The following is a 26,480-nucleotide window of genomic DNA, read 5'->3' on the forward strand; positions in this document are numbered from 1 at the left end:
TTGTTCTCGGACTCGACTCGGATCAAGAGTGGACTCGACTCAGACTTCTCATCTCATCTCATCTCATCTCATCTCATCTCATCTCATCTCATTATCTCTAGCCGCTTTATCCTTCTACAGGGTCGCAGGCAAGCTGGAGCCTATCCCAGCTGACTACGGGCGAAAGGCGGGGTACACCCTGGACAAGTCGCCAGGTCATCACAGGGCTAACACAGACACAGACAACCATTCACACCTACGGTCAATTTAGAGTCACCAGTTAACCTAACCTGCATGTCTTTGGACTGTGGGGGAAACCGGAGCACCTGGAGGAAACCCACGCAGACACAGGGAGAACATGCAAACTCCGCACAGAAAGGCCCTCGCCGGCCACGGGGCTCGAACCCGGACCTTTTTGCTGTGAGGCGACAGCGCTAACCACTACACCACCGTGCCGCCCCCGACTCAGACTTGACTTGAAATTTTCTTTAATAACTTGGACTTAACTCGGACTTGAACACTGGGGACTCGAGACTGGACTTGGACTCGAGGTTTAGTAACCCAACTACAGCACTGACAAGTTGTACTTCTCAATTGTGTCTGGCTACATTTAATGTTGTGGAATGTCTATGAGATTAGGTAGTCCCCGTTAGCCCTTATAACAGCTATAAATAGTTTTTAACTTATTAACTCCCTCCTCTTGAAGTTAATTTAAAAACAACAACAACATAAAACAACAACCAACTTGTCCTGCTGCCGAGAAATCAGAATTCACACCATCTCTGTCTTTCCTCTACTCTAAAGACTTTCCCATGGTGGAAAACTTACTTACTGAAAGTACCAGGGAAGAAGTGGTAACTATAAAAATGATAATTATTTGAATAAGCAATGAATGTACAGTTGCAATTTGCATTACAACTCAACCATCAGAACGGCTCTTGTGGAAAACACCTTTTGACCAATCAGATGAGAGTATTAAATAGTGCTGTGGTATAATATTTGCATAACTGCTCCGTAATTGAAATGATATGATATCGTGGCCAATTGTGCAGATAAGCTCACACACACACACACACACACACACACACACACACACACACACACACACACACACACACACACACACACACATACCTGTTTGCCAGAGGGATTCCAGATGAACTGTGGATTAGGATAGCCTTTAGCAGAACAACTGAGAGTGACCATATCTCCCTGCCTTGCAACCTTTCCTGTCATAGGTTCATCAATCTCAGGCTGACCTATGAGAGAGAGAGCGAGAGATTGGCATTCCACAAGTACAGACCACACATTCAAGGAAATCCATCCATCCATTATCTTGTGTAGGGTCGCAGGCAAGCTGGAGCCTATTCTAGTTGACTATGGGCGAGAGGCAGGGTACACCCCCAGACAAGTCGCCAGATCATCGCAGGGCTGACACAGAGACAATCAACCATTCATGCTCACATTCACACCTACGGTCAATTTAAAGCCACCAATTAGCCTAACCTGCATGTCTTTGGACTGTGGGGGAAAACAGAGCACTTGGAGGAAACTCACACAGACACAGGGAGAACATGCAAACTCCACACAGAAAGACCCCCATCGGCCACTGGGCTTGAACCCAGAACCTTCTTGCTGTGAGGCAACAGTGCTAATCACGTCAACACCACGTTGAAAGAAAGGTTGGGATTTGTTTGATGTTCTAATGAGACAAGCAATTTAGGAAAACATTCAACTTTCTGAAGAATTCATTTCATCACAGAACATTTTCTCAAATGTATATTAGGTCAGTGATATGATCAGAATACTTAGAAGTAGTAATAAAATGCAAAAAGGAGGACAGAAAACTTAGGTTTTGTAAGAAATCTGAGTGTGTTTATATCATTTTAGATATTTATGCGTTTGGATAAGTGAGTTTCAGGCATGGTCTTTCTTCAAACTTTTACTGATTGAGCAATTTCATATCAGTTAATGGAAGTTAATGGAATCGCCAATAACTCGACTCAGATCCTCGCCAAACACATACTGTACATGTACCAATATATCAAATGAGTGTTTCCTTTATCCACAATGTCATCTCCCTGACAAATATTCATGCTCGGCTGTGTTATCAGATTTGGCGGAGGAAGGGGATGTGAAGATCAGGGCTAGCACAGACCCATCCCAGCCATTGTCCTTACAGGCCACAGCCTCAATACACATTTGAAATGTATACTCTAATGTTTCCACAGCATGGGAAAGGTAAGCACACCCTGCACCATAGCTATGACCTGATCTTAGTCCACAGTTTATAACAGCTGCCCTGAGAGGATCTGGAACATAGCAGACCTTGCTGGATTATGAAGGACCCATGAAAGCGTGCACCTGGAACCTATGCAAGATCTATAATTATATCAGATCAGGAGGATTTATGGAACAAATAAAAATGACACTGCATTCAAAACAAAACAAGCTTGTTGTCATGGAGCTACTAATTATAAGTTACGAGCTTCTAAAGTAGCAGCGAGGAATTCGGAAATAATTATTGGTTCAGGTTTTGTGATCTCAGAACTGCAAAAAACATGGTGGCAAACATTATGGTGCCGTTTGCTGACACACACACACACAAAAAGAGAGATTATACTGTCACATCCTGTGGCAAACAGAAACAGGAGATTATGAGAGGCAGTTGAATGCAGCACAAGGCCTGTCTCAGATTTATTTAATGACTATTTGGAACACACTTCAGTGTCATTTTTCTTTTTACCCGAAGCCCCAGCCATCCAGTGTGTTTTACATTCTCACAGACACTATCGTAAAGAATACCAAATAAGCTCCGCTTTTCTGTTACCAGTTTCTTTTTTTTTCGTTTCGGTCAGACACCACTCAAACTGATGATCACATCATCAGCTTTTCTTTGGCTAATCAGACACAAGGTACGCCACCACTCTTGCCGGAGCAATTGAGGGTTAGGCGCCTTGCTCAAGGGCACTTCAGCCAGGGAATCAAACCAGCGACCTTTTGGTGCCAAAGCTGCTTCTCTAACCATTCTGCATTCTCTAACCATGGCTTCCCCTTTCATTTACAAGTTCAGAATACGCTGATTGTGTAAAGTAGACTCATTTACAACACCACCAAACTAATACACTTGTACAAAACATGCAACATGTCACAGACAGATTAAAGGGGCAGGCTCACCCTTCTGAGAATTCTTTTGAGCTGCCATTTTCGATGCTACCGATGTTTCAAAAACAGTGCAGGAAATAAGGCCAGAGCGGCGGACACTGACCGGTAATTTTCGCATTTGTCCATCTGTATTTCAAAAGCATCAAACCAGATGGCCCATGAAAAATTGTAAAGATATGGGTCTAATCTACTTCTCATTTTTTTCCAAATCTTACACTGGGCAAATGCATTATGTCGTAACACAGCCTGTGAAATGGTGACCCCCGCAGTTCTGAATTTAAAAATTCATACCTCGGCCACTGATGGTCCTAGCCTCGCCAAACTTTACAGGCACGTCTATCTCCCTGAGACCTTTTGAACCAGCCAGGGATGGCCTGATCCTACGTCAGGAGCAAGCACAGATCGCGGAAAACTTTAGCAAATCTGTCATTGCTTAACTCTTGAATATTTTCAATCGTGAATACTATCATTAAAAAGCTTATAATTTGTGCTTTCCAAAGAAATGTATCTCATTAAGACCTGTTCAGTACTTTGGGAGTAACGGCAGGTTGAAGCTGGTACAACAAAGTACACTCTCTGCTCACAGGATGTCGGGAAACTGCCGGTGCTTTTTGAGTCACAGGAAAGCGGTCAGGCTCTGTCTCTTTTCTGATTGGTTTCTGACTGGATTACTCGTGATTATCAATCAGATAACTTTCATAGTGATGTTCTCTCGTTCACACTGTTTCTCATGAAGTATTCAGCAAAATTTCCCGTCTGTTGGTTTTGATGTTATGATTCACGGGAGACTTTGAAGTGAGTTTTCATAGCTTTACCTACTTATTTTTTCAAATCAAATTGATTCATGTAAATAAATAACAATTTTAGAACATAACTGGAGTTGTTTTGATGAAAAATACTGAGATCTTAGTGGTCGGAATGATCTTTAAAAAAAACAGAAGTCAGAAACGTTAGTGTCAATTTCAATTCAGTTAATGTGAGTTGTTTATTGGATGTGGCTCACACAGTATTTTTGAGGTTCACCCTGAAAGCTGTGAATATTATAATTTATATTCTTTCATATATAAAGAAATATAAAGAGAAATATAAAGGCCGACAGAGCACAAAGAGGTTACTAGAAATAATCTTTTATTACTTTTTTGAGTGGACCGATTTAATGTTTTTACCTAATTAGCATAATTAATACTAATTAAATACTAATTTTCAGAATTGTTTTTTAATAATTTTTCAAACTTTGCATTCAGTAGCTAACCATCTATGTGCCTGCCAATTTCCATGTAAATATCTTGAAAAATGAAAAAGTTAAGAAAAAAAACATTTGATCTCATTGGTTAATGAGGCCCATTTTGGACCATGTGATGCTCATACAGAATATTACGGCAGCTTTCGAAAAATTAAGCAGTTTCTTCAATCTTTGATTTGTAATATCTCATGAATGGATAAAAGTATTTTAATTATGTAAAAAGTATGTTGTTCTGCATTCAATTCTGAATTTGGATTGAATTTTTATTTTCACCGGAGATGCCTAGTTATAGATGTCTATTTTAGGACTTCTTCATTATCGAGTCAGTACAAAAACATTTTAGAGTTCCAAACGTTCGGGGTGGGGGGAGGGGGTTTCCAGCACAAAATTCAATGTTACAGAAAAACAAACGTTTACAGTGGTGCTTGAAAGTTTGTGAACCCTTTAGAATTTTCTATATTTCTGCATAAATATGACCTAAAACATCATCAGATTTTCACACAAGTCCTAAAAGTAGATAAAGAGAACCCCATTAAACAAACAAGACAAAAATATTATACTTGGTCATTTATTTATTGAGGAAAATGATCCAATATTACATATCTGTGAGTGGCAAAAGTATGTGAACCTCTAGGATTAGCAGTTAATTTGAAGGTGAAATTAGAGTCAGGTGTTTTCAATCAATGGGATGGCAATCAGGTGTGAGTGGGCACCCTGTTTTATTTAAAGAACAGGGATCTATCAAAGTCTGAGCTTCACAATACATGTATATGGAAGTGTATCATGCCATGAACAAAGGAGATTTCTGAGGACCTCAGAAAAAGCGCTGTTGATGCTCATCAGGCTGGAAAAGGTTACCAAACCATCTGTAAAGAGTTTGGACTCCACCAATCCACAGTCAGACAGATTGTGTACAAATGGAGGAGATTCAAGACCATTGTTACCCTCCCCAGGAGTGGTCAACCAACAAAGATCACTCCAAGAGCAAGGCGTGTAATAGTCGGCGAGGTCACAAAGGACCCCAGGGTAACTTCTAAGCAACTGAAGGCCTCTCTCACATTGGGCAATGTTAATGTTCATAAGTCCACCATCAGGAGAACACTGAACAACAATGGTGTGCATGGCAGGGTTGCAAGGAGAAAGCCACTGCTCTCCAAAAAGAACATTGCTGCTCATCTGCAGTTTGCTAAAGATCACATGGACAAGCCAGAAGGCTATTGGAAAAATGTTTTGTGGACGGATGAGACCAAAATAGAACTTTTGGTTTAAATGAGAAACGTTATGTTTGGAGAAAGGAAAACACTGCATTCCAGCATAAGAACCTTATCCCATCTGTGAAACATGGTGGTGGTAGTATCATGGTTTGGGCCTGTTTTGCTGCATCTGGGCCAGGACAGCTTGCTATCATTGATGGAACACTGAATTCTGAATTATACCAGCAAATTCTAAAGGAAAATGTCAGGACATCTGTCCATGAACTGAATCTCAAGAGAAGGTGGGTCATGCAGCAAGACAACGATCCTAAGCACACAAGTCGTTCTACCAAAGAATGGTTAAAGAAGAATAAAGTTAATGTTTTGAAATGGCCAAGTCAAAGTCCTGACCTTAATCCAATCGAAATATTGTGGAAGGACCTGAAACGAGCAGTTCACATGAGGAAATCCACCAACATCCCAAAGTTGAAGCTGTTCTGTATGGAGGAATGGGCTAAAATTCCTCCAAGCCGGTGTGCAGGACTGATCAACAGTTACCGGGAACGTTTAGTTGCAGTTATTGCTGCACAAGGGGGTCACACCAGATACTGAAAGCAAAGGTTCACATCCTTTTGCCACTCACAGATATGTAATATTGGATCATTTTCCTCAATAAATAAATGACCATGTATAATATTTTGGTCTCATTTGTTTAACTGGGTTCTCTTTAACTACTTTTAGGACTTGTGTGAAAATCTGATGATGTTTTCGGTCATATTTATGCAGAAATATAGAAAATTCTAAAGGGTTCACAAACTTTCACGCACCACTGTACCTGAGACTACGATTGGGTTTTAGTTTTTTGTTTTTTTTTTTAAAGCGAAGGGTCGTTTCAGACCAAATACTGGCATTGTTTTATTTATTATGGCTTACTGCTGACAGTATTTTTTAATGTTGAAACATTTCATTATTTTTAAGCCATTTTTGGTCTCCAGCATTTATTTACATGTGTCTAAGACTTTTGCACACTACTATATGAGTATCAACTTTGAGTTCATGTCTCAGTCACGTGTAGCACTTTCAAAGGTGATCAGTGGTGAAACGCCTCACAAATCAGAGTAAGTGATCCAGAGATGAATACACATCAATCAAATCAAAGTCCTTCCCACGCTATGTGGTGCATAGGGCAGCGCCGGTCTCTGTTTCCGTAGCCCTTGGCCTCTCGCCTATTACATAGCTTGGGTTACAGTGGGGGGCTAGTCCTCTGGTAACCGCAAGAGTTTGACTCCCCACTCGCATCTGTACTGCAGCGTGCCTTGCTAGATGGCAGTAGGTGCCATTTTTATGATGGTCTTTGGTATGACCCAACCATGAGTAGAACTCGCGTTCAAGAGGCAGACAGGCTAACCACTAGGCCAACTCGCGGTATTACACATGAAAAAAGTTGTCGCTAATTCTTGAGAAGATTTGATACATGATCCAGCTCATAAAGGTAGTATTGAAGAAAGGCATGTGCTGTCGAAGAACTTGGATAAACATATAGACAATGCTATAGATTGAATATATTCATACAAGGGGTATATGAGTTTTGCCATGTGCATGTTTGTGTGTGTTGTACCTGAGATGATTACTGTGATATTTGCTTGCTTTTGCAGACCCGGCACTGAGGGGACTGAGGCAATACACACATACTCGCCAGCACTGTCCAAATCTGCAGACTGCAGATTCAGGGTACCATCCTTGGACAGCTGCTTACCATCCTACACACAAAACACACAGTCATCATCCTCATAGTGATCATAATCATCATGAAGATAGAAGATAAAGAAGAAAGGATGGAGGGATTTATGACTTGCCTTCATCCATAACAGGGTGTACTCATCAGAAGCCTTGGTCATGCATTGAAGCTCAATGGGACCACCTTTATTAATCATCAAAGGGCTGGGTGGCTCCACAGACACTGGGTCCAGGTCTGAGAGAGAGCGAGAGAGAGAAAGAGACGAAAACCAAAGATTTGCTTTCATTAAGGTTCTGAATACACGTATAACGTTGGTGGAGTGAATAGTTTTACTGCATATCCAGATTTATATTCAAATTCATTTTATACAATAGTTATTTCCGGTCCACTAATTTGATTGGTCGAGTGGCATTTGAAGAGTGCTGATACTTATATGTAGTATAAGACATCACTCTGTGTTCTTGTCTGTGTTCTTCATATCAAATTTCCCTTCCCAGTTTGAAATGGTGACTACAGCTCGTGCCTATCCCTAACCACACTCCTGCTTGTATGATATTGTGTGAGCGTTTGTTTGGACATATCAGTATTCCAGGCTCCTGGGACAAGCCGATGTTCTGGTTATTAATTTTTCATTTTCAGTAGCTCAATAAACCCTTCTTCACATTGACTTTTTCAGTTGCTATGTATGTACGAACTTAATATATAAACTTCACGGTGGTGCAGTACACCTCAATGTGCATGTTTCCAATTCGCCACTGCCTGCTACACAACACTCATCAGCCCAGGCACAATCTGATTGACTGTCAATGCTTCAATTAGTTTGCACTGATGACATCATCTCGTGCTTAAACATATTGAGGGGAAAAAAAAGGATCATCGTCAGACAGAAATAATGTTCTGGATTGCAATGTGAGAAAAGAAAAACCACAGTTCATAACCCAAACATTTGCGAATGATGTGCGGAATTTTGGCAAATGCACAAACACAATGCATTGTAAACTTATCAGATTACAGTTTTCCACTCTATTTATTCATGCACTTAGCTCAACACACACACACACACACACACACACACACACACACACACACACACACACACACAAGTGGAGCTCCTGATGAGCGTATAAACAGAATACAGTGCTCAGCGTAAATGAGTACTCCCTCTTTGAAAAGTAACATTTTAAACAATATCTCAATGAACACAAACAATTTCCAAAATGTTGACAAGACAAAGTTTAATATAACATCTGTTTAACTTATAACGTGAAAGTAAGGTTAATAATATAACTTAGATTACACATTTTTCAGTTTTACTCAAATTTTCCATTCTTCAACAATGACCTCTTTTAGTGACTGGATGCTGGATGGAGAGTGATACTCAACTTGTCTCTTCAGAATTCCCCAAAGAAAATAATTTCTTTACACCACAAAGGTGAAGGCTACAAGAAGATCAGCAAAGCTTTACTTATCAGTCAGAATACTGTAGCAAAAGTGGTACAAAAATTTAAGAAAGATGGAACTGCAACCATCTCACAGAGACGTCCAGGTCGTCCATGGAAGTTAACACCTCGGCAGGAGCGTCTTCTGATGAGAACGGTTGAAGAAAATCGGCATGCAAGTTCACTGCAGTTATCTAAAGAAGTAGAAAGCCAAACTGGGGTGACTATTTCCCGTGACGCAATATGGCGTACACTGCAGAGAAATGGTATGCATGAATGCCGTCCACGAAAGAAGCCTCTCCTAAAGCCCAGGCACAAAAAAGCCCACCTAGAGTTTGCCAGGGCCTGTGCTGACAAAGATGAAGACTACTGGGACTCTATACTCTGGAGTGATGAGACCAAGATAAATGTTTTTGGAACTGTATAGCGTCGCAAAGGTGAGGAATACAAAGAAAAATGCATGGTGCCTACAGTGAAACATGGTGGTCGCAGTGTCCTTATGTGGGGCTGCATGAGTGCTGCTGGTGTCGGGGAGCTGCATTTCATTGATGGCATCATGAATTCACAGATGTATTGCTCTATACTGAAAGAGAAGATGCTACCATCACTTCGTGCCATTGGTCATCGTGCACTTTTCCAACATGACTAGTTGAACATCACTCTCCATCCAGCATCCAGTCACTAAAAGAGGTCATTGTTGAAGAATGGAAAAAGATTGATGTTGTAAAATGTCGCCAACTTGTTCATTCCATGCCTAGAAGACTTGGTGCTGTCATTAAAAGTCATGGCGGTCATACAAAGTACTAGATGTAGTAGTTTTTGTTGTGGGGTGTACTCATTTTTGTACCACCCTCATTCGAGTAAAACTGAAAAATGTGTAATCCAAGTTATATTATTAACCTTACTTTTTCCCGTTATAAGTTAAACAGATGTTATATTAAACTTTGTCTTGTCAACATTTTGGAAATTGTGTTCATTGAGATATTGTTTAAAATGTTACTTTTCAAAGAGGATGTACTCATTTACACTGAGCACTGTATTTGTAAGGGCACAAAATCAAACTGAATAGAATAATAATATTAGCTCATATGAGCTATCGAATTGTGTAGCGTCGTGTATTTCACATTAATAAATCTCTGCGTTGTCTTGTGACAGTGATACCAATAATGAGATACGCATCACAGTTATGAATCCATATTTATTCCTTTCTTTGACCCCGCATGCCATGTGCCAGAAACAACAACACGACATTTATTATGGTGTGACTCTGCTGGGTGCTTGGTGGACAGCAGGGAACCAGAGCTTTCACTTTACAGCATTATAACATACTTGCCACCCAATATTATTGGACATAAGAACTAATCAATATTGATATCGATCCGTGGTAGGTTTAGATTATCTACAGCTAAGTAAAGATGCTCATAATTGCTACTGAAGTGAACAATAATTATGTTTACATGAATGTGCAGAGTAAAAAAATAATTCGGGTAAAAAAAAGCATATAACACGAAGATATGTTGCCTGCTATGAAAAAAAATAAGATACCCTATGGGTACATGAGGCTACTGCTTAGAAATAAAATTGTTTTCTGATACCCTGTCCAGACAGTAAATATAGCATATATATTTACTCTCTGAGGCAGCAGCCACAAAAATGAAGTGTTATCCAAAAATGAACAATTTAAAAATCACAGAAGTAAAATATACAGTACCAAGTGTCTGCACTTTATATTATTCTACTTTTACCTCTTACAGTTTTCAAAACTGAAACTTCCGAACCGAGGCTGACGTACACACGCTGTCACCATGACTTTATTTCCCGGAAAAGGCCCAACGCTAGAGCTCAGCGGTCTCAATACTCTTTTCGACAACTTCCTGTAACAACTTGGAAGTGCGTCACATCTACATCACACATGGGACCCCTGGCCGAAGAAGGCAAGGAAAGGGGGACAACGTGGAGTATGTTTTAAAATAGGAACACACTTTCCGTCGTTAATAAGTATAAACATGTCTGAAAGCGATTTCTTTAGTCTTGTCAATTTATTTCGAATGGTGAACCAAATTGTATACACTCACCGGTCATTTTAATAGAAACACCTGTATGCGCAGTGCGCTATTGTTACACTGATTCTTACAACACGATGACATAGTGGCTCCTGCCTCTGTGAAGCAGCAGCCACAAAAACGATATTTTTTCATCAATATTTTCTGTAAAATATGTTCGTAAATAAACCCACGTTATTTTTTTAAAAAGCAAATTCAAAATAAGCCCTGGATAAAAAAAAACATCTGTCTTATGTAAATAAAGATACAAATTTCATTGTCTGGTGGTCAAGTGTTTATGAGATATGTTGCCTTGCGCTTACGATCGGGTTCACTGTACGTCATTTGTACGGACATTGTATGGTTGCAAAAGCCATCAAAAATCAGGTCAGTGCATTACCATATTCTCTAAAGCAGGGCTTTTCAAAGTGTGGGGCGCGCCTCCTCTAGGGGGCGCCAGAGTTCTTCGGGGGGGCGCAACATGAGGAAAAATAAACCAGAATAAGTTACTATTGCGGACATTTAGCGAACTTCAGCTAGCCTTTGCCAGAGACAAAATGGATCGATTTTTAGTACCTAAAGCTACAGTGAGTGAGGAGACAGAGTCTGGGCCAAGCAAAAAAAGAAGGAAGTATGACCACGATTATTTAAAGTTTGGATTTTCATGGACTGGATCTGAAGATGCTCCACTGCCACAGTGTGTTGTCTGCCAAGAGGTGCTAGCTAACGATGCTATGAGATGTTTAAAATGTGTAAAACAAGATGTTTTTTTTAAAAAAAGCACAGATGTTTAAAATGTGTAAAAAAGAGGTTTTTAAAAAGCACAGATGTTTAAAATGTGTAAAACAAGATGTTTTAAAAAAGCAGATGTTTAAAATGTGTAAAAAAATAAAGATGTTTTAAAAAAGCACAGATGTTTAAAATGTGTAAAAAAAAGATGTTTTAAAAAAGCACAGATGTTTAAAATGTGTAAAAGAAAAAAAATAAAAATGCGTACAACAACCATTTTTTAAAATACGAATGGAACATTTAAGTATAGCAACAACAAAAATTGTAAGGGGGGGCGCTGTTGTTTATTTGCTCTCTGAGGGGGGGCTGACTCTCCCACACTTTGAAAACCCCTGCTCTAAAGTATGGAACTCCGCTATTAAATATACTTTAGCTACTAGTCAGCTAGGTTTCTGGGCAACCAAAACCTCGTTACTAGAGCTTCCACTTACTTATGGGCTAGCTAATATGTAATAACTTTTATAATAATAATAATAATAATGTGTCACTCATACTATTGCGGTTGATTGAGTAACTGAACTTGTTATAGTAACTCAATATGCAATAAGTACACCATTACATTACATTACATTTAGCAGACACTCTTACCCAGAGCGACATACAATGTACCGAGAGCAGCCTGGGGAGCAGATAGGGGTTAGGTGCTTTGCTCATGGTCACTTTAGCCATTCTTGCTGGTCCAGGGAATCAAACTGGCAACCTTTAGGTCCCAAAGCTGCATCACTAACCATTAGGCCATGGTTTCCCCCAGTAAAGCCCTTCATTCACAAATATTTTAAATTCCATCAAATCTCAATCTCTCGCTACTCACGGTGCACATTGATGGTGAGGATCTTGGTCAGGTTAACACCAATAGCATCAAAGTCCATTGCCTCACACTTGTAGGTACCAGAGCTGTTGCGAGTGACATTGTGCAAAACTAACAATTCCGGGCCACTCTGGAGCATCACGTCCTGCATGTGAAAGAGACAAAGGATGAGCAACAATGAAAGGAGAACCCATATGAAGACGCACTGGGCACATGGTACGAAATTAGCACTCACATTTTTAATGAAATCGAATTGAGGCTGAGGGTTCCCATCCGTCTCACATTTCATCTTAACCTCATCTCCCTCTTTAATCGGTGATGTGTTCAAAAGTGTGAAGAACACGTTCTCCGATGGGTCTGGTGGGAGGAGAACAGAATGAAGTTGAAGAACATGGTCATGAAATGAAGAGAAGAGCTTCACAGAGATGAAAATGGACGTGCACAAAAATATCTGTGACTCACAGAGCAGCGTGAGGTTGAAAGGATCAGAGTTTTTATTTCCGGTCTTCCCGTTCGGCATCTTGTACACCACAGTGCAGTGGAACACTGACTTGGCATCCATCTTATTGGGTTTGAGGTACAGAGTGCTGCTGATCGTGAAGAGACCTGAGGACTCCTTGACCGTCCTCGGGACCACGTAATGTCTCTCTGACAGAAGGAAAGAAAGAAAATGAACTGTTGATTTAACAAGGTTCCAAGTAGTTTAACTGTAAGGTTACAAAAATAACATTTCCGCAATGTTTGAAAAACATTTGCACAAATGTTGAACACAAATTTCCCAGTTTGGCAAAAGCAAACCTCACGCCAAAATTCTTAAAATCCAAGTCTCTAGGATCACAAGGTTTGGAAAATTTTTTTAATAAAAAATGCAATGCTTTTCCCAGTGTTCCACAGTTTTGGTAACACCTTTGCAAACGGGTGTGAATGAAGACAGACAATTCAGGTTTATTAGCTAATCTAAGGAGAAGTTCATGACTCACCAGTTATAGGATCTGGTGTGTCTGGCAGAGGGTTGGAGTCATTAAACCAGACGATACGAGGTTTAGGGAAACCATTGTTGCTTGTGCATTTGCCCACCTGAAAACACACACACACACACACACACACGTCACATATTACAGTAAAATATTATTCCTTTTCCTTTCTTTTTTTTTGCATATAACGCCGATAAAATGTGCAACCTGGATTCTAGAGACGTGCTCTAGAGAACATGTGACAAACATACCTGATGGTCAACAACGTTGTCTTGGCTTAAAGGAATGGGTTGTTTATTTTCAGACACCACTGGCTTTTCTGGAGCAACTAAGAGAGAGAGATATTATATTATATTTGATGATGATGATGTCTATAAATAAATGCTCTCTTGATCATTAGTCCTTTGTCATTTTCTCAAACTTGTGCACTATAGTGTCACTGTCCTGTATTGCTTCACACTTGATGCAGCTCATGAAGATATGAAGAGCATGATAATTTCTATTATGTCAGGAATAAAACATGTTGGGATGTGTTCTCATTTCATCTCATTATCTCTAGCCGCTTTATCCTGTTCTACAGGGTCGCAGGCAAGCTGGAGCCTATGCCAGCTGACTACGGGCGAAAGGCGGGGTACACCCTGGACAAGTCGCCAGGTCATCACAGGGCTGACACATAGACACAGACAACCATTCACACTCGCACCTACGGTCAATTTAGAGTCACCAGTTAACCTAACCTGCATGTCTTTGGACTGTGGAGGAAACCGGAGCACCCGGAGGAAACCCACGCAGACACGGGGAGAACATGCAAACTCTGCACAGAAAGGCCCTCGTCGGCCACGGGGCTCGAACCCGGACCTTCTTGCTGTGAGGCGACAGCGCTAACCACTACACCACCATGCCATCCTTGTTGGGATGTGTTGTTCTAGGAAAACAATCCATGATGTTTGATGATGGCGTGATACTCATTACCACCCTGAAGCTGATTATTTTCCAATAACAGCAGCTTATTCCTTTTATACCACAGAAACTTACCAACAGTCAGTAATATGATTGGTTAAGCAGCGTTCCAAGAGTGTGATATTTGCATAATGGTGCTAAGACATTTCACTGTTTGTATCACTCTTGCTTGTCTGTGTCCTGTACGTTAAATTCCACTTCCTGGTTTGAACCGGTTATGACAGTACTGTTCGTAACATCAAGAGAAATGGTAAATGATACTTTTCAGGAATATAACTTTTGACTTAAAATATGAACGCACATCAGATGAAGATAAAAAGGGGAAAAAACATGCTAATTTTTACCAGAAGTAAGTATCTTTAACAGTAATACACAAATCAATGGGCGCTAGCTAGCAGACATTCTATAAACTGAGTGTGGCTTCTTTGGGGTCTACTTCCACGAGTGAAGCAAAATAAACAAAACATTTAAATAATATTAGCTGGCGTTGAGTGGTATATCAGATATTTTCCATTCAGCTAGCATGATATTGAACGAGTCGAAAATGAGTAGCTGAATGGAATATATCTAATATACCATGAAAAAAAGCCAACCAATATTATTATTATTATACATACACATTCCTTTCGGGTGTTCAACGCGTCTTTCTCTTTAAAAATTCTCTCAAAATCTTCCGTATTTAATGAAGCAAACCTGGTGGCCATGTTGGTTTACAAATTGTCACAGTCGCTCACAGATGATTTACGTCTCCGACGGATGACGTCGCATTGTCTTGACAACCATACAATATCATAAACCATATTCAACGCTCATTCTCCACTGGATAGAGTGGCGTAATACACGTAGGGTAAGCGATATGCTAAAAATATTGCATGCGATCAAATCAAATGAATGAAATCTGCTAGAAAGGAATAGAACAAGCCCTGTGATGACCTGGCGACTTGTCCAGGGTGTACCCCGCCTTTCGCCCGTAGTCAGCTGGGATAGGCTCCAGCTTGCCTGCGACCCTGTAGAACAGGATAAAGCGGCTAGAGATGATGAGATGAGATGAGATGAGATGAGATGAGATGAGGAATAGAACACGTTTTTATTCCATTGAAAAAGTGTCCTGTATATATAATAATTGGCCATATTGTGTCCAAAATGTCACTTGCGCAATATTAATTTCTTGTTTCTAGAACTGTTGTATTTATTTAATATCGCACTCAAGGTCATGCCCTGTGATGACCTGGCGACTTGTCCAGGGTGTACCCCGCCTTTCGTCCGTAGTCAGCTGGGATAGGTTCCAGCTTGCCTGCGACCCTGTAGAAGGATAAAGTGGCTAGAGATTATGAGATGAGATGAAACTCAAGGTCATGCTGCTATACTGAATATCAGCAGGGCTGTGATTAGTTACGGTGCTCAGCCTGTGGCCTTGTGCCTCTACATCCGAATTACAGCCGTGCTGATATTCAGTACAACATCACGATCTAGAATGTGATATTGCTTAAGTCCACATTTTTAAAGTAAGGATGACATATTATACATTTTTATCCATTTATAGTTACATTTCATCTTGTGGAACATTCAAGAGACAACTTACATCCTGTTATTACAAACTCTACATATATTATCAAAGTGATAAGCAATTTTTCCTTCCCCAGCCTCTCTTTTTTCTCTCTCTTGAAGTTTATAAGACAAACGAAATTGCAGCATGTGGTATTACCAAGAAAACGATATTTCCTGTGCCAGAAAGGATGCATTGACACTGGAGACTCCTTCCAAAAATACTAAATAAACATCTCCATAAATGCAGTTTCCACCATGTAATTGGAAAGTATTTGTGTAAGTTATTATTTTAGAACAACAGGAAAGAAAAAAAACATAACCATGAAATGACCCAAATCCAACAGCCATCTCAGAAGTGTTTTATTCTTTAGTTTCTTTAAACTAGTGTTGAAAGCTAAAATATCTGTGATCATGACATCCATTTAGTTTGTGTGTCCAAGCTTCTGACTGATACTGGAGCAAAGACATTACTTACAGTTTAATAGTCCAAAACAAGTTTAACTAGACAAGCACTCAGTAGAGTGCATACCCCTGCCAAGTCACATTACATTACATTATATTACATTACATTTAGCAGACGTTCTTATCCAGAGCGACGTACAACGAGTGCAAGAGTCAGGTACAAGAAATACTGAACTTCTAGACAAGAAAGTTTCAGTGCTAACTGAACAAGTGATGCAATACCTTGTGTAATATTCTGTTGAAATACCAATTCTCAAACAGCCAAGGAAACAAACCAATCATATAAAGTATAACTAAATAGACAACTCAAAACAGCTAACCCCAGGCTAGATCATACACAGCCTGAGTTGGTCAAGACTGATATGCAGTTACACAGTGGGCAGGGAAACAGGGCAGAGATGAAGCCTGAAGAAGTGAGTCTTCAGTCTGCGCTTGAAGGTGGTCAGGGAGTCGGCAGTTCTGACCTCAGTGGGAAGGTCATTCCACCAACGGGGAACCAGGACAGACTTGAGCGGGCTGGGCAGGAGCGGAGAGGAGGAGGCGCCAGGTGACCAGTAGTAGCACAGCGTAGGGATCTGGCTGGTGTGTAGGGGCAGATCAGACTCTGGAGGTATGCTGGCTCTAACCCCTTGAGAGCCTGGTAAGCTAGCACCAATGTCTTAAATTTGATACGAGCTGTGATAGGTAGCCAGTGCAGGTCGGCAAGCAGAGAGGTGACATGGTAAGAATGAGGGAGGTTGTAGACCAGGCGAGCTGCAGGGGTCTGATGGCAGAAGCTGGAAGGCCAGCAAGGAAAGAGTTGCAGTAGTCCAAGTGGGAGAGGAGCAGTGCTTGGACCAGGAGCTGAGTCCAAGCATATTATCAACATCAAAATCAACTCACTTGAACCTTGGATAATACTAAAGCTGTCCAATCAAAATCTGTTTACAGCTTTTTGAGTTACGTTGGGAGCAGACCAAAAAAGTCCTGGCTCCACATAAATATTTGGATTTATGTCAAAATATTATCAGTTGTTCCTTGGCCCATGGTTCACCTTTCCTCCAAATTTCATCCAAATCCATTCACTACTTTTTGAGTTACGTTAGAAACAAACAAACAAACAAGCAAAAACATAACCTCCAACAAAGTTGGAGTTGGCGGAGGTAATAAATTAAAGAAAGACTTTACAGACTTAGTTGCCATCTTATACATAACTGGCTCTTTGGAGGCGTGTTTGAAAATAATCATGAAAACTGGGCATCTGTACACGGCTGGAAAGTAGTTTAAGATGAACTAAAGTGAAGTGAAGTGAGCAAGACAGTAAGGGAGTATCAGAAAAGCATTTGGGTATGTTACAGCTGTATTATATGCTACTACTACAACCTCCTGTCTCTCCCTAAGTTTATTTCCCTACACCATTAGCCATTAGTCTGGCTCCATGAGTCAGTGCTCTCTGGGGAGGAGAGTCATTCACAATCATTAAAGCAATTACAGTTCTCACTGGTCCATCTGGACAGGAACAGCCCTCATACACAAACAGCAATAAATAGCTCATAGTCATAATGAATACATGCATTTAGTGCATATTCACATGCACATGTTATATAGTAAAGACAGGTAAATATAAAACACATCTAGTACACACTAATGGTTTCCATTAACACTTCCCAACAAGAATAAAGTGGATTTTTCACATGTGGTCCATTTCCATGAAATTGGTTCATTTCGGCCTGGAAGCCTGGAAACAGTGTGGTGTTCTATAATAAAGTCTCTGGAGTAACTTCAGGTCAAGTGTTCTGCTTCAGAGTATTGATGTTTGCCACAAAGGAAAAACAACTGTTAAACCCTCCCATTATAGGTCTTTAATAGCCTGTCCCCGCTGGACATTCCTACATAACACATTAATATAGATCTGACTGAGGTTTGGTGTCTTGGCCATGACAGGAAGTTGTTTTTCAAGATCAAGTCATTAACACCCCCTCAAACTCCCAGGACCCCCAATCCCACCAACACACACATCTCAGCAGCTGTCTTAAGGCCAGAGTAATGACATCCATCAAAGATGATTGGCAAAATAGCTGTCCTAATCAATGGAGTCAAATCTGTAATGTTCATGGCTCGAGCTGACTTTGGACCAGCTAATTAGGCTAATAAATAGAATTAAGGAAGGTCAAATCCAAATATGTCTTGTAACATTTACTCCAGGCAGAAACTGGAGATCAAATAGGTGCCAGGGACTACATTGGGAAGAGACTCTGGGTTACTCATTGGGAGGTTGTGTCAGGTTCTGCAAAATCGCCAAGCAGGGTAGTTCTAAAGGCCTTGATCAATCAATGTCGGCCTTATTAGTGTATGTGGCAGCAGAAAAGCAGACTTACAGAACACCTTGAGTTTGGTCTCAGCCTCTGAGGTACCCACGGGTCCTCCATTCACCTGGCAGAAGAAGCTCCTCTCATCCGACACGTGAACTGGAGAGATGACCAGGGTCATATCATCTTCCATGGTGACACGGCCTGTTACTGCCGTGTTTTCATCAAGGCCTGTGTCTGTGGATGACCTGAAAGCTACTCGTGTCCGTATGTCTGCGGACTCCTATGAGAGAGAAACCGACAGTGAGACACAAATTAGTCCAGAACACAAATGTCTGGTGGTCTGGTAAAACCCAGCAGGAAATTCATCACTGCAGCTAAATTGAAGCCCACAGCCAAAAATCACAGGGTTTGACCAACTTTTTTTTTTACTATTTACAAAAGCAAATATATTTCCAGAAAATAAGAGAACTTTCTACACATGCCCAGCCCCTTCTACAAAGATAATGTTACAGAGATACAGTTGTGGTCAGAAGTTTACATACAGTGACATGAATGTCATCTTGGATATGAATGTCATGGCAATATTTGGGCTTTCAGTAATTTCTTTGAACTGTTCTTTTTCTGTGGCAGAATGTACAACATACTGTACATCTTAAAACAAACAAACAAACAAACAAACAAACAAAAAACTAGAATTTGGTGCACAAGTTTTAATTTTCTTTGGGCTTTCTGAAATCAACACAGGGTCAAAATTATACATACAGGGTCAAAAATATACATAAAGCACACCTAATATTGGGGTAAAATGTCTCTTTGCAGGATTCACCTTGATGAAACATTTTTGTTTACCATGAACAAGCTTCTGTCAGAATTCTGGTTGGATATTTCATGACTCTTCATGGTAGAGTTCAATTAATTTTTTTTTTGTGGCATGGACTTGACTTACAAGCACGGTCCATATATTTTCAATAGGGTTGAAGTCAGGACTTGTTTTAAGCTTAATGTTAGCCTGCTTTATCCTCCACAACCAGCTCTGATGTGTTTTTGGGTTCATTGTCTTGTTGTAACTCCCAAGTCGTGTTCAAGTTTCTGATGGTTTATGCTGAAGAATTCTGAAGTAGTCCTCCTTCTTCATTATTCCATCCACTTTGTGCAATGAACCATTTCCACTGGCAGCAAAACAGCCCCAGAGCATGATGATCCTACCACCACCACCAGTTGGTACAGTGTCCCTCTGTACATGGTGGTCATTGTGGCCAAAGAACTCAATCTTTGTCTCATCTGAGCACACAGCTATCCTCCAGAAGGCTTTTTCTTTGTCCATGTGGTCAGCTTCAAACTTTAGTAAAGCTTGGTGTCAATTTTGGAGCAGGGGATTATTTCTTGGATAGCAGCCTCTTAGTCTGTGGTGATCTGAACTGGAGACAGTGATTCATCAGCTTCCAATTCATGGCAGAGCTGTGCCATGGTGGTTCCCAGGTTGTTCCTGACCATCCAAGCCAATTTCCTTTCAGCTGAGAGTGACAGTTTGGGTTTTCTTGAAGCAAAGTGGCTTGGCAAAGTGACTACACTTCACAATAACTTGCATACAACTGTTTGAATGGATCTTGGAATTTGCAGTTGTTTAGAAATATCCAAGAGATGTTCCGGAGTTGTGTACATCTGCGATCCTCTTTCTCAGATCTGCACTGAGCTCCTTGGACTTTCGCATTGTATTGTGTGTTGGCCAATCCAATGAGTACTATAAACAAACCATTTTTATGAAGGCACAGAGAAGCTACCAGCTATAGTCAATCATGATCACTAACAGGAAGTTAAGAGACCTCAACCTTGGCAAGATAAGAGACATTTTGGAAGTTTCAGCACCTCTGAATTAATAATCTAAGTGAGTGTATGTAAATTTTTGACCCTGTATGTATAATTTTGACCCTGTGTTGATTTCAGAAAACCCAAAGAAAATTAAAACTTGTGCACCAAATTCTAGTGGGTTTTTTTTTTTTGAAAATGTATGCTATACAATGATTCTGCCACAGAAGAAGAACAGTTCAAAGAAATTACTGAAAGGCCAAATATTGCCATGACATTCATGTCCAAGATAACATTCATGTCACTGTATGTAAACTTCTGACAACAACTGTAAGAAGCTAGTTTAACAAACGAAGATCCAAAAATGGCTATCAGCTATAAATAAAGAAGGGTTTAATAATGCTGCATAACTTGACTTGGGTTTGATTATAATTTCAGCTGTCAGAATTTCACCATGCATAGTGTCACAACACTAAAGAGAGTTGGTTTTGCCAGTTCTGACTTTTCTTTATCTTGCTTTCCACAAAGCCGTTGAGACTGTCATCAGCAATATTGACGACGTATGGAGATACAGCGGCCTCCATGATTCATGGCACCCCTTGTAAAGGTTAGTAAAAAGGGTTAGAAAAATTCCACCTTTTGGTGAAGTCGCTTCATCTCATACTGAAAAAAAATGAGAACAATCCAAATGAAATAAATTTATTCAGAAAAAAACAAATCCATCTTCAAGAAATAATTATTTTTCAACCAAAATACATGTGCCACTATTATTGGCACCACTAGAAATTATAGTGAACACAATGTACCTGAAGCATGTTTCCCATTTAAATTGTACAGTATTTTTGAGTTGATTGGAGTGTGTAGGAACTTTCAAGCTGTAATCCATGACTTCCTCATTAAGTGGGGAACAAATATGAGGTGATACAGAGGTCAAATTCCCTTAGTCATCCATCAACATGGGAAAGATAACAGAATACATAAACCAAATGAGGGAGAAGTGTGTTGACCTTCATAAGTCAGGGAATGGTTATAAAAAAAATAGCTACGCATCTGAAACTGTCCATTTCTACTGTTAGGGCAATAATAATAAAAAAAATAATAATAATTTAAAAAAAGTGGACACCAACTGGAACTGTTACAAACTCGTCTGGAAGTGGACCCAAGTTTATTTTGCCCCCACATAAAGTGAGGAGGATGGTAAGAGAGGCAAAAAAAAATATCCCCAAGGATCACTGTTGGTGAACTACAAGAAAAAGTAAAATATTGGGGTTCCCAAGTCTCCAAAACCACCACCATGCCTTTTCTGTTAATTAACCACAAACATTAGCGCCTGACGTTTGCGAGACACTACTACAACTTTAACTGGAATCGTGGTCTATGGTCTGATGTAACAAAAATAGAGCTTTTTGGCAATAAACACTCAAGGTGAGTTTGGTGTAAAAAGAAGGATGGCTATAATGAACAGAACCCGATCCCAACTGGAAAATATGGTGGAAGGTCTGTGATGTTTTGGGGCTGTTTATCCTCCAAAGGCCCTGGAAACCTTGTTAGGGTCCATGGCATCATGGCTCCATGAAATACCAGGACATTTTAAATCAGAATCTGGCTGCTTCTGCCAGGAAACCAAAACCAGGTCGTCACTGGATCTTCCAGCAGGACAATGATCCGAACCATATGTCCAAATCAATACAAAAATGGTTAACTGACCACAGAATCAAGCTTCTGCCATGGCCATCTCAGTCCCCCGACCTGAACCCTACTGAAAACCAGTGGGATGAGCTGAAGAGGAAAGTGCACAAGAGAGGACGGAGGACCCTGGATGATCTGGAGAGATTGTGTCAAGAGGAATGGCCTCAGATGCCCTGCTCTGTATCTCCAACTTTATAAAATGTTAGAAGAGAATATTCAGTGCTGTTTTACTGGCAAGGAAGGAAGGTTATACAAAGTATTAAATGCAGGGGTGTGAATGATAGTGGCATGCGTTTTTGTTGAAAATAATTTCTTGATGAGGGATTTGTTTTTCTTTGAATCAACTGATTTTGATGAAAGTTGGATTTTTTTTCTTCATTTTTTTCAGTGTGGGATGAAGCGACTTCAAAAAAAAAAAGGTGGATTTTTTTTCTCACCCTTTTTACTCATCTTTACAAGTGGGGCCAATAATCATTGAGGGCATTGAGGGCACACAATGACAGGATGATCCCTTGATTTAAAAAAAAAAAAGATTGGATACTTGTAATGGAGTGAGTGTACTTACAATGAACCACTGGACCACGGTCATGGTCCCGGTGGTGGTGTAGGTGCAGGGCAGCCGGGCGGTTTCTCCTTTAATCACATCAACTGTCGCAGTCACGTTCACGGACACTGAAGCCAGAGACACTACAAAGATAGATAGAGAGAGAGAAATTTCCAACTGAAATTGAATATCAATATTAATTTACAGTATAGCTTCAACTTTTAATATAAATGGTAGCGCTTCTATTATTAAGCAGGGCAACTTAGCATGTTTGATAGCATGAGTGGTCTAATATTTATCATGTCAATAAAAGTTGAATAAGCATCAAATAGGATGAAGTCAGGATGTAGGTCTAGCAAGCTGATCAGACACACACTGTGTGCACTTTGTCACTGAATACAAGCAGCTCTGGTGAGAGACGATACACATTCACACACTAAAGCCATTGTGTGTTTGCTTGCCTATGAGCAGCTGTTTGCAAGCGAGAGAGCAAGCGAGAAACAGAACAAACCTCCTGCTCATTTGATAACTTTGTGCTATGAAAGACTGAAGTAGGGAGGCAGGAAGGCCATCAACGCTATAATCAATATAAACAATAATCAAAGAGACACAGTGTCTATGGGTGGCACGGTGGTGTAGTGGTTAGCGCTGTCGCCTCAAAGCAAGAAGGTCCGGGTTCGAGCCCCGGGGCCGGCGAGGGCCTTTCTGTGCGGAGTTTGCATGTTCTCCCCATGTCCGCGTGGGTTTCGTTCGGGTGCTCTGGTTTCCCCCACAGTCCAAAGACATGCAGGTTAGGTTAACTGGTGACTCTAAATTGACCGTAGGTGTGAATGTGAGTGTGAATGGTTGTCTGTCTGTGTCTATGTGTCAGCCCTGTGATGACCTGGCGACTTGTCCAGGGTGTACCCCGCCTTTCGCCCGTAGTCAGCTGGGCTAGGCTCCAGCTTGCCTGTGACCCTGGAGAACAGGATAAAGCGGCTAGAGATAATGAGATGAGACACAGTCTCTTTGTGAGTTACAGATAGATGGCCAGCACCTGCCTAAGATCCCTGAGGATGTCCCAGTTTCTGACACATTTAGTCCTTCAAGTGCAAAAACAAATACATCTTCTGGATCGACTGACAAAATAAAACCTTATAGAAGGTTTGTGCAATGACTCCAGTCCGCTGAGAGTCAGGCGTGTGTTTACAGGCTGTGGTTATAAAAGGTGCTAAAAGCACTGCAAGCAGAACCAAGCTGCCTTTCAGCCTCCTGAACTGCTCACAAACACACTGCTGGGGAAAAACTTTGGAAATCATGGTCTTCCTCTGAAAGCAAAAAAATTTCACCCTTTCTTCGGTTGATAATGTGGTCGATTTAACTAGCTGCTGCTGTAATCACAAACGCTGGCTTGTGCTCATCCCAGGATTCTTATTCACATTACACTCCTCACACACCCAGTACTGTTCGTCTTTTCTAGCCATGTAACGATTCACCCAATTCATGATTCGATTCAATTCACGATATTGGGTTCATGATTGCACTGCAAAAAACTGAAAACTGAATTTGAGGAGAAAATTACTTACAATACTAATGAAATTATCTTGCTGCATGGACAGATATTTTTTACTTGAGAAGACATCTTAGAATAAGTTGGTTGCAATCTAGAACTAGGTTTAATGATCTCAGAATTGGTGTCTTTTATTCTTCTAATAGGAAATATTAGATTGTTTCAACTATTTTCAAGATATTTTCACTTGCTAAGATATTTTTTTGCAGTGTGGATTTTCCTGTGATATTTTTAAAAAATGAAATAATGAAAATTTTATTAAAAAAAAAGCAACATTTATTTTCCTATTCTTTATCAACTCCACCATTCCTTTTGTTCAATAAATTAAAAAGCAAAAAAAAGCCTTTTGTTTAATTTCCATAAAAACCAACAATAATTATTTACTAACATTTTTAAAGGTTGGAGTAAAATACATATATATGTATGTTATTTACCGGCTGGGAGGTCCGTATCGTGAAATACCGTGACCGAGGTCTTGAAAGCACTGAGCGAGGCCCTCTGGGCCGAGGTCAGTATTCAAGGCCGAGGTCACGGTATTTCACCATATGGACCGACCTTAAGCTGGTAAATAATATATTTATTTTTTTCTTGACCAAATTCTAACAAAAAACGAGAGCACCCGAAAGGGAAAACCGAGCCGAGCCGCCATTTTGAATCCTCATTCACGGCTGTAATGCAAATTGCTTCCTCCTCGGTATACAAGTGCACTTTCATGGCAGGGAAAAAGAAACTACATTTTGCCGCCTATGTAGTCCCCTATTTATACAAAATTAAGTCATTCAGGATTCAGCCATGTTTTTGCTCGGCGTTAGAAAGTTAGAGGTTTTTAGCTTTCTCCTGAAAATGCTTTATTTTGTCTTCCTCAGGGTAGTAAAACTCGCTTTCGCTGTGAACACTGTCATCATCAATATCCAAGATGCAAAATTAATGCTATATTTTGAATCCTCATTCACGGCTGTAATGCAAATTGCTTCCTCCTCGGTATACAAGTGCACTTTCATGGCAGGGAAAAAGAAACTACATTTTGCCGCCTATGTAGTCCCCTATTTATACAAAATTAAGTCATTCAGGATTCAGCCATGTTTTTGCTCGGCGTTAGAAAGTTAGAGGTTTTTAGCTTTCTCCTGAAAATGCTTTATTTTGTCTTCCTCAGGGTAGTAAAACTCGCTTTCGCTGTGAACACTGTCATCATCAATATCCAAGATGCAAAATTAATGCTATATTTTGAATCCTCATTCACGGCTGTAATGCAAATTGCTTCCTCCTCGGTATACAAGTGCACTTCCATGGCAGGGAAAAAGAAACTACATTTTGCCGCCTATGTAGTTCCCTATTTATACAAATAGGAGTCATTCAGGATTCAGCCATGTTTTTGCTCGGCGTTAGCAAGTTAGAGGTTTTTAGCTTTCTCCTGAAATGTTTTCTTTTATTTCTTCTTCCTCAGGGTAGTAAAACTCGCTTTCGCTGTGAAGACTGTCGTTATCACTATCCATGCTGTAAAATTAATGCTGTTTTCCTGAGAAATGCTGGCAAAAATTTAAGATTTTTGATAATCTTATAAATAAATCTGATAAAAAAAAAGACAAATGTTGACAAAAAATGTTACTATGTTTGTTGTTGTTGTGAACGAGCAAGTCGCCAGAAGTCCATAACCGGGGTCCATAACTGGGGTCCGTACTGTAGATACCCTGCAATAACCTGGCAACTTGTCCTGAGTGTACCCCGCCTCTCGCCCATAATCAGCTGGGATAGGCTCCAGCTTGCCTGCGACCCTGTAGAACAGGATAAGTGGCTACAGATAATTGATTGATGGATGGATAGATGGATGGATGGATAACAAATTGGCCTTTTCTTAATAAACTTTTCTGAACATTTGTACCCCCTCCATTTACTTCTCTTTTCTTTAGCTTTCAGCAGTCTGTAAAAAGAGAGCAATGATTTCTTGTTAAATCTATTAGTATAGCCAATCTCACACACAACAGCTCCTTCCCATTTTTAGTTTTTTTTTGTGTGTTTTTTTCCACAGCATTAGAGCTGTGCTACTTCCGCCTACAGTGAAGTTATGTGTATTCCTGCTATTGTATGTTATTCCACCCTCTGCTTTCTAAACAACACAATTACAGCTAAGAAAATCGAAGGGATTATGTAGCCTGACAGTAATCGCAATACATTTTTTATTTCCTTGATTCGAATCGTTATAAATTTGTATCACGATTGATCGTCACATGATATATCGCTACATGCCTAGTCTTTACTTTTCT

General features: G+C 40.2%; 1 protein-coding gene across 2 annotated transcripts in view; it reads right to left on the reverse strand.

The window, feature by feature from the left end:
• Window positions 1-26,480, reverse strand: part of bcam (basal cell adhesion molecule (Lutheran blood group)) — a 120,388-nt gene that overhangs the window by 17,549 nt on the left and 76,359 nt on the right. For both annotated transcript variants that reach the window (XM_060921230.1, XM_060921231.1), the window contains exons 2-11: window positions 22,692-22,813; window positions 18,698-18,911; window positions 13,622-13,698; window positions 13,377-13,473; window positions 12,859-13,044; window positions 12,632-12,753; window positions 12,400-12,541; window positions 7,437-7,552; window positions 7,199-7,340; window positions 1,114-1,238 (exon numbers count right to left, since the gene is read on the reverse strand). In XM_060921230.1, the coding sequence (XP_060777213.1) occupies window positions 1,114-1,238; window positions 7,199-7,340; window positions 7,437-7,552; window positions 12,400-12,541; window positions 12,632-12,753; window positions 12,859-13,044; window positions 13,377-13,473; window positions 13,622-13,698; window positions 18,698-18,911; window positions 22,692-22,813 (1,343 nt within the window). The remainder of the gene's footprint in view (window positions 1-1,113; window positions 1,239-7,198; window positions 7,341-7,436; window positions 7,553-12,399; window positions 12,542-12,631; window positions 12,754-12,858; window positions 13,045-13,376; window positions 13,474-13,621; window positions 13,699-18,697; window positions 18,912-22,691; window positions 22,814-26,480) is intronic.

Source organism: Neoarius graeffei, chromosome 5, assembly GCF_027579695.1.
Source record: "Neoarius graeffei isolate fNeoGra1 chromosome 5, fNeoGra1.pri, whole genome shotgun sequence".
Taxonomy (NCBI): Eukaryota; Metazoa; Chordata; class Actinopteri; order Siluriformes; family Ariidae; genus Neoarius; species Neoarius graeffei.